General features: G+C 37.6%; 9 protein-coding genes across 9 annotated transcripts; 5 read left to right on the forward strand and 4 right to left on the reverse strand.

Annotated features, from left to right (window-relative positions):
• Positions 1-72: 72 nt before the first annotated feature.
• On the forward strand, positions 73-678 carry C9374_002628 (uncharacterized protein; the record flags this gene model as incomplete). The annotated part of the gene is made up of 1 exon (XM_044692066.1): positions 73-678. The coding sequence occupies one exon, from the start codon at positions 73-75 to the stop codon at positions 676-678; it is 606 nt and encodes a 201-aa protein (XP_044550174.1).
• A 400-nt stretch (positions 679-1,078) lies between these two features.
• C9374_002629 (uncharacterized protein) lies at positions 1,079-1,789 on the reverse strand (the record flags this gene model as incomplete). The annotated part of the gene is made up of 1 exon (XM_044692067.1): positions 1,079-1,789. One exon carries the CDS (start codon positions 1,787-1,789, stop codon positions 1,079-1,081), a length of 711 nt encoding a protein of 236 aa, XP_044550175.1.
• A 461-nt stretch (positions 1,790-2,250) lies between these two features.
• On the forward strand, positions 2,251-3,105 carry C9374_002630 (uncharacterized protein; the record flags this gene model as incomplete). Its single annotated transcript, XM_044692069.1, has 1 exon — positions 2,251-3,105. One exon carries the CDS (start codon positions 2,251-2,253, stop codon positions 3,103-3,105), a length of 855 nt encoding a protein of 284 aa, XP_044550176.1.
• Positions 3,106-3,315: 210 nt separating this feature from the next.
• C9374_002631 (uncharacterized protein) lies at positions 3,316-3,987 on the reverse strand (the record flags this gene model as incomplete). The annotated part of the gene is made up of 1 exon (XM_044692070.1): positions 3,316-3,987. One exon carries the CDS (start codon positions 3,985-3,987, stop codon positions 3,316-3,318), a length of 672 nt encoding a protein of 223 aa, XP_044550177.1.
• Positions 3,988-4,123: 136 nt separating this feature from the next.
• C9374_002632 (uncharacterized protein) lies at positions 4,124-5,578 on the reverse strand (the record flags this gene model as incomplete). The annotated part of the gene is made up of 1 exon (XM_044692071.1): positions 4,124-5,578. The coding sequence occupies one exon, from the start codon at positions 5,576-5,578 to the stop codon at positions 4,124-4,126; it is 1,455 nt and encodes a 484-aa protein (XP_044550178.1).
• Positions 5,579-6,046: 468 nt separating this feature from the next.
• C9374_002633 (uncharacterized protein) lies at positions 6,047-6,946 on the forward strand (the record flags this gene model as incomplete). The annotated part of the gene is made up of 2 exons (XM_044692072.1): positions 6,047-6,298; positions 6,431-6,946. 2 exons carry the CDS (start codon positions 6,047-6,049, stop codon positions 6,944-6,946), a joined length of 768 nt encoding a protein of 255 aa, XP_044550179.1.
• Positions 6,947-7,088: 142 nt separating this feature from the next.
• C9374_002634 (uncharacterized protein) lies at positions 7,089-8,437 on the forward strand (the record flags this gene model as incomplete). Its single annotated transcript, XM_044692073.1, has 2 exons — positions 7,089-7,490; positions 7,559-8,437. The coding sequence occupies 2 exons, from the start codon at positions 7,089-7,091 to the stop codon at positions 8,435-8,437; spliced, it is 1,281 nt and encodes a 426-aa protein (XP_044550180.1).
• A 400-nt stretch (positions 8,438-8,837) lies between these two features.
• Positions 8,838-10,799, reverse strand: C9374_002635 (uncharacterized protein; the record flags this gene model as incomplete). The annotated part of the gene is made up of 1 exon (XM_044692074.1): positions 8,838-10,799. One exon carries the CDS (start codon positions 10,797-10,799, stop codon positions 8,838-8,840), a length of 1,962 nt encoding a protein of 653 aa, XP_044550181.1.
• A 491-nt stretch (positions 10,800-11,290) lies between these two features.
• C9374_002636 (uncharacterized protein) lies at positions 11,291-12,535 on the forward strand (the record flags this gene model as incomplete). The annotated part of the gene is made up of 1 exon (XM_044692075.1): positions 11,291-12,535. The coding sequence occupies one exon, from the start codon at positions 11,291-11,293 to the stop codon at positions 12,533-12,535; it is 1,245 nt and encodes a 414-aa protein (XP_044550182.1).
• Positions 12,536-12,610: the final 75 nt, after the last annotated feature.

A 12,610-nucleotide genomic window follows, 5' to 3' on the forward strand; every position in this document is an offset into this window, starting at 1 on the left:
ACTATTTAAACCATCGACCACATGTTTGCTTCTTGAATCACTCAAAAAAAAAGAAAACAATTTCAACACTCCATGATGCTGTCAATGATGACCAAAGAAATCGTCACTTGTAAAGATAGTCCCTCTCGAACTTGTGCTTGTTCTGACTTTTATGACCCTGACTCTCCATCGAATGCGATCGATTATTCTCAACTGGCCACATTTGTCTTTCCAAAATGTAAGGACGGGTCAAATACTCACTCCAACGATCAAGAGGTGTTGGAAGAAGCTGAAGATGATGTTTGCACTCTCCAAGACTTGTTTATTGAGCAGGAAGAGGAATGCTCTGTTCACTTGGAGTTAGATTTTTCATCTGAAGATGAAGACATTAATGATCTTAGTCAACAAGAAGAAGAACTCAGTTTTGATGCACCACTCGACCAATGTTCTCAAATTTCAAATAACTCGTACAAGTTTTTGACGTATTCAAAGTCGATCACAATGTATGTGACTCTTATTTTGGTTTGGCTCCAATGGATGTGCAATCAAACCATTCTCACTCTCTCCATAGCAATCTTGTTCGTGGTAATTCTCTCAATTTTTGAACATCAATTGAGGACGAATATTTCTCTTTCAAACACAAACGCTCAATTGCAAGCAATGATTCTTCAAAAAAAAGGAGCTATACGAAAAAGTTAACTCCACTGTTCGACTCCTAAAGGAAGAACTGAGACAATTTTGATTTGTGTCCTGAGTGACTGAATTTAAGGTACGACTGCAACAAGGTATCATCATTTGAAGATGATCAATGCAGCTACCATACTTGATGTTTTCAATAAAACATTATTACCATCCCTTCCAACCATTGTCAATGTTCACTCTTGATGACCACGTTATGGTGGAGAAACATTTTTCACACATTTACTCTGTAATCAATTACAAAATTGCGATACCAATAAAAATGATTCAAAAAAGATGTTGTTGTTCTTTCACACAATCTCCTGTTAACAAAAAATGTTATTGTTGTTCTTGAGCTACAAACATGTGTGCGAACAATGTCAGTTGTCAACAAATCACTGACGACCAAAATGATAGATCATTAATTATCTGAAGCTGTGTTAGAAATCAAAGTTCTCAACTGATTAATGACATCAAATTGAGCCTTGATCTTGGCATTATGTTTCTTTCTCAACTCTCTGGCCTTCTTCCACGATTCCTTCATTCTCTTAAAGTTCAATCTTTCATTCTTCAATAATTCCTTGAATTGAGCGAGTTTTGTCTCAGCTTCTTGTAATGTTTTCTGTTCAGCAGCAGAAGAGGATGATTCTGTCACTTGTTCTGTTCTTTCAATCACTTTTTCACTCTTTTCAATATACTTTTTATAAATCATTCTTGCTCGCTTATACGTTCGTTTCTTCTCAATCAATGATCGACGTAAAGTCTTGACTCGCACTCGAATTTCCTTATATTTTCTTGTCATTTGTTTCAAAAGTCTTCTCAAACGTTTTTCAACTCGATTCAAATGAGAATGAATGGCTTGAGCGTCTTGTTGAGAGACCATCACGACCGAATGATTGTTTTTAATATTAATTCCATACTTTTTAAAGAGACGAACGAGAGAGGTTTTAAATTTCCTATGACGACGACGATGATGAGTGGTTGTGGTACTTTGTTTCGTAATCACTGTTGTTGTTGTTGATTTGGTGTCTTCGGCGTTCACTGATTGACACAAAGTGACGACCATCCAACACAACACCAAAAGAGTCAACAAGAGAATGACGATGCTTGGTGTGTTTTCTCTCTTGTACATGTTGTTGTTGTTATTCTTCAAAATAACTATCGGCAGAGCCTCTTGTTTGAATTGTACTCGGCTGCTCCAGAGCGAAGAGGCTCTTGTTATTGGCTGTTGAAAATTTTTGTTTTTTTTACGGATGTTTTTGACAGGTGAAGGATACGATCTGGGTCATTGACACAGGGACAGTAATATTTCGTTAGGCAAAGCACACCAAAGTAGTTTGGATTTCGAAACTAGCTCAGAAATTAGGCATTGTCTTTGAGATTGCTGCTCGTGAGTGAATAGGGTGAGAGGCAATCAATATTCTTAGAACTGATTGAGCGTTCATGTTATGACGTCTTGCTTTGTCTTTCCCCGACCTAACAGGTAACTCCGGGGATGGACGCAATAACTTTCCATGTTTTTTTGTGAATTTGGGTTACAAATTACGAGTGTGAGAATTAGATAACAAATTTACAACAACAACCAAAAAAAAAATGCCACAACTTCACTCTGCAAATTTTCCTGTTACTGATGATGGTCGTACGTATCACTTGGACCTCGGCAAGGGTATGATCGCGAATAGAATTATAACGGTCGGTGATCTTGCTCGTGCTGAAAAGTATGCTAAATTTTTAGATACTGATTGCGAGATTACTCGTCATCAGTCTGCTAGAGGATTTTATGCAGTAACGGGCAAGTATAAAGGAACTCCAGTTTCAATCATTGGTATTGGAATGGGATTCCCAATGATGGATTTTATGATGAGAGAGGCTTTGTTTTGTTTTCCAACTGGTTCAACGGTAGCCATTTTGAGATTGGGTACATGCGGAACACCAGATGAATCTGTTGAAACTGGTGATTTTGTGATTGCAGAAGATTCCATTTCAGTGTATCGCAACCCTGATTATTTTACTTTGAAATTAGAAGGACAAAGTACTGAAGGTGTGCAACCATACATTTTCACTCTCCCTGTCAAGTCTAACTCTCAATTCCAAGATGAACTTGAAAAAGCATTCCAACAACTCGAGCTCCCATTCCATCGTGGAAGAAATGCATCAGGAGATTCATTCTATAGCAGTCAAGGAAGAAGAGATGACAATTTTGATGATGACAATGATTTTATTGAAGGAAAATTGCAGTCATTGAACGTGAAAGCAATTGAAATGGAATCTTTCCATTTGCTCGATTTGGCCCGATGCTCAAAAACCATCACCGTCAAGGCTTGTGCTGCCACTCTCGTATTAGCTCAACGAGTTAAAAATGTATTCATTGATGTAAATTTGAAACATAGCAGAGAAGAACTCATGGGCAAAGTTGGCCTTGAGGCTATTGTCAACTTGCAATTGTAGACTACCTCTTGTTGTTGTTCATCACAAAGAATTACTAAAAAAAATAAAACATGTTTAAATATGAAGGGAATTTATTTCAGTTTGTTCAAAGAATTTGATTAGGGATATTTCGTTCAATTATCATCAAGAGAAATTATCGTTTAGTAATAAATAATAATTTACAATTTTAACACAGCATCCGTGAAATACAAGGGATCATCATCTTTAAAATTATCGAAATGCATACTTCTTTTTTCTATTTTGACTTTCTCTGGTCCTTCTATATGCTTCACGTAAATGCTTAGGCTCAATGGGTGCATTCACATCATCTCCCCATTCTTTCTGAATTGATTTTGCCAATTCTACCATTTCTCCAACAAAAACTTTGGCAATACCAGCAATAATAATTTCGGCATGCTTGTTTGCAGTGACGTTGGTAGATCCACTGATCAATCGTTTCACCACAGGCTTAAAAGTACTCCTAATAAAGCATTCATATCTTTCATATTGAGGATGATCAGCACTTGAAAGTTGAGCAATTAGTCGCTCTTTCTTCTCGCTCTCACGTTTTTCCTTTAATTTGCGAAGTCTTCTCTTTCTTTTTTTAATTGATGATGCCACGGAAGCAGATACTCCAAAATTTGCAATTTCTTCATCATCATCTTCAGGACCTAGATACATGTCACCTCTTCTCATCATATGATCACCTCCGTATTCATCTTCGCTAATTTCACTTCCTCCGCTATCACTTCTTGACTCTTCATCGTCTTCATAATTATTTTGCCTGTTCATTTCATTATTTTGTCGAATATTATCCTCATCATCGAATTGATTGTATCGGAAGGTTGTTGTGCCCAAATCTTGGGCAGAGAATGTGGAAGGCAATGAAAATGTTTCGCTCATTTTTTTTTTGCTTATTTCTTCATTTAAACATAAGTACAAGTCTTGAAGATCGAATGTCAGAAGAGAAAGCAAAGAGTATTTAATTTTTCACTTTTTTATTTTGTTTTTCGCACCACGTGCTTTCTCACTACAGAACCTACTCTTGAGAAGAGGCCAATTTGATCTTTTCATATCGCTTATCATCAATGGCCTTTTTCATGATGCCAAAAGGTGAAAAGTCGTCACCTTCCAAAACTGCCTTCATAATGCTTGGTGAGAAGCCTGAAATCATTGCAACTCCTTGCTCGTAGGCATCATTGGAGACAAAATCCCTGGAATTACCATTCACATTCCAAAAGACAATTCTTGGCATTTCATAGCCAGCTTGCTGGTACAGATTCTTCATGTAATCAAAGTTCGTCATGCTTGAACCGGCAGCACTAGCAAACTGCATGTCACTAATGACATACATGGTGGTTGGCATCTCTTCCTGGGTGAGTTTGTTCTTCTTTGCTTCAGTGAGAATCATCTCAAAGACTTTGTAAAAGTTGGTACTCATACCCCAAGGCATGCGCATAATTTCTTGAACTCTTTCGTGAAGAGTAGTAGAGGTGATATTGATGAGTTGAGGATCTTCATGGAAGGTAATCAATCGACCCTTAAATGGAGGCATGCTGAGGTGTGAAACGAGCAAACCAATACTGATACAAACTTGCATTGGAAGTCCACTCATGGAGCCAGAGACGTCGCAAACAGCGAGTGCATGATCCATTGTACCCAACTTCTCAACTCTCTTCACAATTTCCTTCCATTGCTCTTCAAGAATGGTATCAGTGTCTTGAGAGGTACTTCTATGCATGAATTGAGCAACAATTTCATGAGGCTCTACAGTAGAGGCATTGACTTTGACTTCACCCTTTCGCAACTTGCTCATATACTCCTCAAATCTTTCCTTATCGTGCTTGATGAAAGCCTTCTTCAGTTTGTTCATGGCAACACCAGGAACCTTGCTATATTCAATTTCTTCCCACTTCTTCAAACACATCATTCGTTCCACTACTTTGATATATTCACGAAGAGGAGAAATGTAACTCTTTCTATACTCGGCCTTCTTGATTCCCAACTCTTTGCAAATCAACTTTACAGCCGAGTACTTTTTATCGTGTTTGCAATGTTCAGAGGGTGCCCATTTGGCACAGAGGGTAACTGGTTTACCGTCGTGCATGGCTTTGAAATCTTCCTGTAATTGAGTAGCGAACATCTTGGCGATGGTAGGACCAATCATTCCCTTCTCATTGTTGATATGTCGCAGCAAGTCTTCCCATCGTCCATATTCTGGTAAGAGTTGCAAATTGCAGAGAACATCTTCTGGATGATGATCAATGAGCCAGTTGAAAGCCAAATGGAAGAGATCACGTTCTCCTTTACCTCCTCGACAATCTCTCATGTAAAACACGAGTTTGAGAGTATCTAAAGCGTTTTCCTTCCATGACGCCTCTAGTAATTGATACAAAAAGCTCTCTTCTAAACCTCTCACGGTTTTGAAGAATAGATCAAGTCGAGCTGATCCAGTGGTGGAGTGCGAAGGAGCACACTGCTTGGTAGTGATCATGATGATGATGATGATTAATGTGTGTTTTTTTGAACGTGATGAAAAATTGAGTTTTTAAATCGTTTCTGAAACGTTCAGGTTTAAAATAGACGCAGCGTGAAGGTGCAATTTTCAACAGCTACGTTCACGAGTTCAAAGAAAATTTTGCATTCTTCATATTTTTGATTGGCTTTCAGAGATGATGGGAATTCACAACTTCTTCAACTCTGGTCAATGAAGAATATTTAGATGAACACGATGAAAGGTAAAGACCATTCACGGAAATAATCACAAAAAAATGTTCATACGATCCACGAAACACTGCCCATTCCGATCCTTTCCACTGCTGGTAAGAATATCACAACGTGATCACTTTAGCTTGGACCTTCAACAATCATCAAAAAGAAATTACTCTCTTAATACAATCACAACATCCTCAGCAAGCAATGTTCTTCTCCGAAAATTGTTTTATTCGAGGGAGAAAATATCATGACGAGTAAACATAAATTATGTGATCGATTGAAAAAAGTTGGCTATTCTGTAAATTTCATGACACCACATAATAATTCATTATTTGCAGGAGAGTTGTTACATAATACGGCGGATGCAGAGGAATTGTTTTCTACATCTTTAATTCAACATTTTCTAGTGAATTATTATGGGCATTTAAACAAATTTTTAGAGCATCCCGAGAAATTCTTTAATGATAAGGGAATTAAGAACAATGTTGTATTTTGTGATGTAAGTGTGGGTCAATACTTGTAGCAGTTCCTAACATCGTTGGAATTATTTGCAAAATCCTAAATTGACCATTCATTGAAACGATCAATTCGAATGACAACTGTTTACTGTATAATGCCACCATTCAAATAGGCCACTCCATTATATCCTCTAATTTATGATCCGAATATTGAGAGTGAAGTTCAAAATTCCAATAACAAAGTTGGAGATCTTTTCAAACAAACACTTCAAATAATGAAAGAAAAAAATGTTCTTGTCATGCAACTTTCAGCCGACAGACACGAAAGCGCCTATCGACTTGGAAATCACAAATACTTTTATACCGAGGATTGGTCAGATAACCAAGAAAAACAAATTGAATACGATCCAACGACCATTCACATCAAAAACAAACCTGTAGAACCGCTTTCAACTTCACAATATGATGGAAAATTTCATTACTTTAATGGTAAATATTTAAAGGACGAATTTGAAATTGTGGACTTTGTCTATCACAAATTCAATCAATTGGCCTCTACTGTCTATGGAAACAATGGCATTGAGGTTAGACCGTTGGAAACTACTGACACACAACAAGCTTGCTGCCTTCTTCTCGAAAATCATTTAAAAATCAAATTCACACTGCCCTTCTCAAAAATGTCTCTGTAAAAGCTGGATGTACTGTCAACAAGACGACTCGATCAACATACCATAACATGGTTAAGAGAATGTCATGCAATTGAGTTGATATTAAGCAAGCAACATGTAGCCTTGGCCCAACAAACAAGGTTGACCTTTTATTAATTAAAAAATGTCTTCTCATCGATTTCGCACTCTCATCATCAATGCCACTCAACTTGTTTGCATTTCTTCCAACAAGAATGTTACTCTGTTGAAAGGATCCGAACAAAATATTATTGAAATTATATCGAATGGAGCCATGATTATTGGACAGGATGGCAACATTGCTCATATCGGAACCACGGAGGAAATTCAACAATTAATTACTCAAATGATCTCCTCCTCATCATCCAATCATCATAATATTACACTCTCAGATCTCTTTGAAACCGTACTCGATTGTACCGGAAAGAGCGTCATTCCAGGCTTAGTGGACTCCCATACTCATCCCGTCTGGAGTGGAGATCGTTGCCATGAATTTGTCATGAAATTACAGGAGCCACCTATATGGACATCCACAAGATGGGAGGAGGTATTGGTTATACGGTGAAACACACCCGTGAATCGTCCGAAGAAGAATTATTCCAATTGTTGGTTCAGAGAGCTCGTAAAATGTTACGAAACGGTACCACATTGATGGAAGGAAAATCAGGTTATGGTCTTGAAACAGAAACGGAAGTGAAAATGTTGCGAGTCTTGCATCAGGCCAATAAGAAACATTTGGATTTGAATCTCCCAGAAATTGTTTCCAATTATTTGGGAGCTCATTCAGTTCCGAAAACCACAAATTTACACGATTACACTCGACAAATTATTGAGGAACAAATTCCAGCACTTGCTGAAATGATTAAGAAGGATGAAATTGGACCAAGTTTGATTGATGTCTTTCACGAAAAGGGAGTTTTTGAAACGGAGGAAACGAGACGTGTTCTTTTGGAAGGAAAAGAAAAATTGGGACTTGGCATTAATTTCCATGGAGATGAATTGAATCCGATGGGAAGTGCAGAATTGGCGTATGAATTGAATGCATTGGCTGTTTCTCATTGTGAACATGTGAGTGATAAGGGTATTGAATTGATGGCTGAGAAGAATATTTGTGCTACACTGTTACCTACGACAGCTTATATTTTGAGAATTGCCTATCCACCTGCAAGAAAGATGATTGAGAAGGGAGTTCCTGTCGTATTGTCTACTGATTTTAATCCAAATGCTCATTGCATGTCTTTACCTTTTGTGATGCATTTGAGTTGTGTGAATATGAGAATGACTTTGAATGAAGCACTTGTGGCTTGTACATTGAATGCTGCTGCATCGATTGGAAAGGCCAATACACATGGTAGCTTGGCTGTTGGAAAGAGAGGAGATTGTGTCATTATTAACCATTCCAATTGGGAACATTTAATTTATGAATTGTGTGACTCACCAATTTTACACGTAGTTTTGAATGGAAAAGTTGTTTACACAAATCAACAACTTTAGGGATGAATAAATATCATTAATTTATTGAATTGGGGAATATTTGCATTAAATATTTAATGTAAAAAAATGGGCAACTCTGCTGTAACAAGGGGTAAGCATAAATTCACTCGGTTGGAAAGAAATTGATTGAACCATCGGATTAAAGAAAAACAAAGCGACGATCCGTGCCACAAGCTTGCATGTAGGTGTTAATATTCGGAATATCTAAAACTAATTTTGATGGCAAACATTTTGACACTCGGAATAGGTAAAATACAGACTTGTCTCACCAATAATAATTTCAATCAGAATAAATGTGATGAGGAAATGAAAGCATATAATGATTGCGTGAAAAAGTTTGCAGAAAAGAAAAAACTAGAACAATTACAATCACAAAAATAATTAATTTTTCAATAATGCATTAACAACAGAACACAATTTTCTTAACCAAAGCCAATATCACTAGAGCCACGACTGCTGAACACCAAATCTTGGTAATAAAACTAGTTCTTGTAGAAAACAATTCTAATCCATCCACAACTGCTTTGAAACCTTTCATTACAATCGAATATGCAAAATCAAGATATGTCCCTCCAGCCATTTCTGAAGGGTTATTGATTTGTTGAATATCAACTCCAGACGAAGAGTGGGAACTGGTCTGGATGAGATGTGACACAACTTTCTCATCGTGGCTTTCGAGAACTTGAATGTAATGCAGACATCGAGAATTGTGAATCAAGTGGCCAGTAGCGTTTTTAGCAGTTAATTGGCTCGCTTGGTCACCATAGCCAGGAATTAATCTAAGGAGCAACGATTTGATTTCTAGCTCAAATTGCTTACTAACTGGAAGTTCATACCAAATACATTCATGTTTGTATCGTTCTTCGTAGGCAGATTTTGTGACTTTAGCCAAATGTGAAGAAGCATTTACGTGAATGCCAAATGTCATTTGTTGCTTCTCGGTCAAGTCGTACGCCACATTAAGTGTAAACATGATACTACAATACAGTATGAGGGTAATTAAGGTCTTGTGAGTGATGGTGAACCCATCTTTCACGAGTGAGGTCAACCACAAACTAAACATGATACCGCTCATTACTCTGTACCAAAAAAGTAAGTTGTTGGTACTATAAAACTCTACTATTTGTACCAAAAGTTGATTGATGATAGGTTCTTCAAGAGGTGTATCCTCGGGCTGTCCCTCAGTGATAGTAGGAGTGGTACTCGCTCGTTCTTGCTCTCTTAGCTTTTTTAAATATTCAACAAGTTTTGCTTTTTGTTCTTCATAGAGATTGAGATGTTCCATCGACTGATTTCTAATATGGGCAATTTGGCTCTGCAATTTAATGACCTCTTTGAGTCTGTATTCTGCTTTTTCTTTCTTGGAGTTGGAGTAGTAATAAAGGGCGTAGTTAATTCCAGCAACTGCACCACTAATAATACCTCCTGCATGTCCAGCCAACATAACTGGAGCTAGTGGAGGAAATATGAGAGTAGAAATTGTACTTAGTGCAAAGCACGAGGCACCAACTACCATGTTGGTCTTTGATCTTTCGACGCTTCCTTTGAAGAAGTCAGAGTCCTTTTGAATCTGACTTTTGAGAGTGTTCATTTCTTCATTGAGTTTCTCGATTTCATTCTGAACAGATTCTTGCAATTTCTTGAATTTGTTGGTAAGTGCAAGGAAATTTTTATCAAAGCTGTCGTTCAAAAGAGATTGGTCAACAAGCAGCATGAGAGATTTTGAGGTTGTTTGGGTGAATCTTTCTTGGGTGATGATAAGATTCGACATATGTTCAAGAATGGAAATCATTTCATCCAACTTTTTGTGAATTTCTGTTTGATCCCTCTTGAAACCAGCTAATTGTTCGGCAGAGTGATAGAAAATATCCTCATAAATCCACAGCTCATACAATAATTTAACTGTTTGAGCAGATGATGCAACAATGAGAGACCACTTTGTGACCGTACAAATATTTTTCCATGAAAAGAATAATCCCATTCTCTTTTCCAATAAATACTTTACGGCTTCAGCTTTAGCAACTAGATTTTCCTTGTTGGTAATAAATACTTCAGCAGCAGGTTCGGCACCAGATGCTACATGTTTGATTGTGTCCGAGCCTCCATTAGAAATAAAACTAGTAAGACCCGTCCACATTTTGTTTATATTCTCTGAAAAGGCTTTGTTGTGATTGTAAGCAAGTTGGCCTAAAGTTAAAGCCAAAACTACGGCACTCTCTGGTGTAATATTGATTGTAGATTGTTGATTATTGTTCGTTCGATTTTCATCATCAGTATTTGTTTCCGATGCATCTATTGTTGCTGCATTTTGGTTTATCGTGATTAAATTATTAGATGATCCATAACAATTGATCCAAACCATTCCTCGTGATGATAATATACTAATAATCGTTATCAGCACAAGTAGTTGGTACCCGAGTGTGGGTTGGCGCAGAGGTTGATGAAAGCCATTCCCGATCGAAAGACTTTTATTCGAAGATGATGAATTTTTCCTCTTGTGTATCATTTTTTTTGAAGCTCAAGCTGCATTCATCTGTTGTATGATGTTGGTCACTTGCTTTCCTTGGCAAAGAGACTGATTCCTGTATGAGCCATGTTTACTGCAAACTACGGTTGTTAAATCCAAACGTCCTTGGGACGTCAATGATTTGATGTATATTATTACCAACATGTTTTTCGGGACAATTGAATAGCCCACTTGATGGTTCCCGCATGTTCATCAAAGGTAGTCCTCCCACCAACAAGTGTTACAATTATTAAACGATCATACTTTTTTGTATGTATATGGACGTCAAGAATGTACATTAAGAGATCCAATGAGAACGTTCCATTTGTCGTATTCAAAAAAAACAAATGAAAGTTATTGCTCTTCCCAAAGTATTGATTGCTGTGGTCTTGTTGTCCATTTTGGCCTTGACATGCATGCCATCTGCTGCACATGCAAGAATGCCTCTCCTCCACAAACGTGATATTCGTCGTGTCTTGAGAGAAGTCTTCCAAGAATTGAGTAATGAATTTGCTTCAACCACCACCACCACATTGAGTGATGTCGACATGTCTGCAACAACTTCCAACAATGAAATCCCATGTCCACCAGCCATGTTCAGAGCTGATAAAGATGTTGACTCCTTCTTGACTACTCTTCAATCTCAAAAGTGTTTGGATGAGAAATTGGTTGCATTGGAAACTTTTATTGCTGCATCTGCTCTTCCATTCTCTTCTCAACAAGCATTGAAGATAATTGCCGTGTTCAACAAGTTTGATTTTGTGAGAAAGCATGTAACTCAAACCTTGTTGTTGAGAGTGGTTGAATTGCAATCATCAGAAGCCATCTCATTGATTAAGAGTATTACTGAAAATGGTGCAGAGAGATTGAAGATTTTGGATACCATCAAATCCAACATCAAGGATTTACAAGCCAACAAGGCAACCGTTGTGTCTTCATTGTTCACTGAGGAATCACTCAAAACTCAAGCCAATACCATGTTAAATAACGTCAAGCCATTCGATTGTGTGTTTGGTTCAGTGAGTGGTGATCGTCTCGTTTTCACTTTGGACATCTCTCCATCCATGACCATCAAAGTGTCCAAAGATTCTCAAGTCACTCGTCTCGATTTTGCCAAGCAACACTTGATTCAAACTCTTCAAACATTGAGACCAGAACAACAATTTGAAATTGTCTACTTTTGTGAGAAGAGCACACAAGTCTTTGGAGCCTTTGTCCCTGCATCCACTGAAAAGATCAATTATGCCATTAAACATTTGCAGTCAGTCAAGGATTGTGGATCTACCAATATCGAAGCAGGTATGAAATCATCATTCCAACTGATCAAATCGGCTGTGACTGGAACGAATTCCGTTTACCTCTTGTCCGATGGTATTCCAACTGCTGGTGTTACTGATGTGAAACAACTCGTTAGTATGGTCAAACAATGGTCTGAGCAAAGTAATGTTAAAGTCAATACCATTTCGCTTTCATTAGGTAACGGCGTTGGCAATTTATTTGAGAGTGATGCAGATAAGGAAAGTGCTGCACATGTGATGAGTCAAATTGCATTCGTTACTGGAGGTACCTACAAGAGACTTCAAAGCAATTAATGTGTTTGCTCAATGAGAGAGAAGCATCTAGTAAATGTTAAATAAATACATTAGATACTCGGGTGAGGCTTCTTG

This window comes from Naegleria lovaniensis (assembly GCF_003324165.1).
Source record: "Naegleria lovaniensis strain ATCC 30569 chromosome Unknown tig016, whole genome shotgun sequence".
Lineage (NCBI taxonomy): Eukaryota > Heterolobosea > Eutetramitea > Acrasida > Naegleriidae > Naegleria > Naegleria lovaniensis.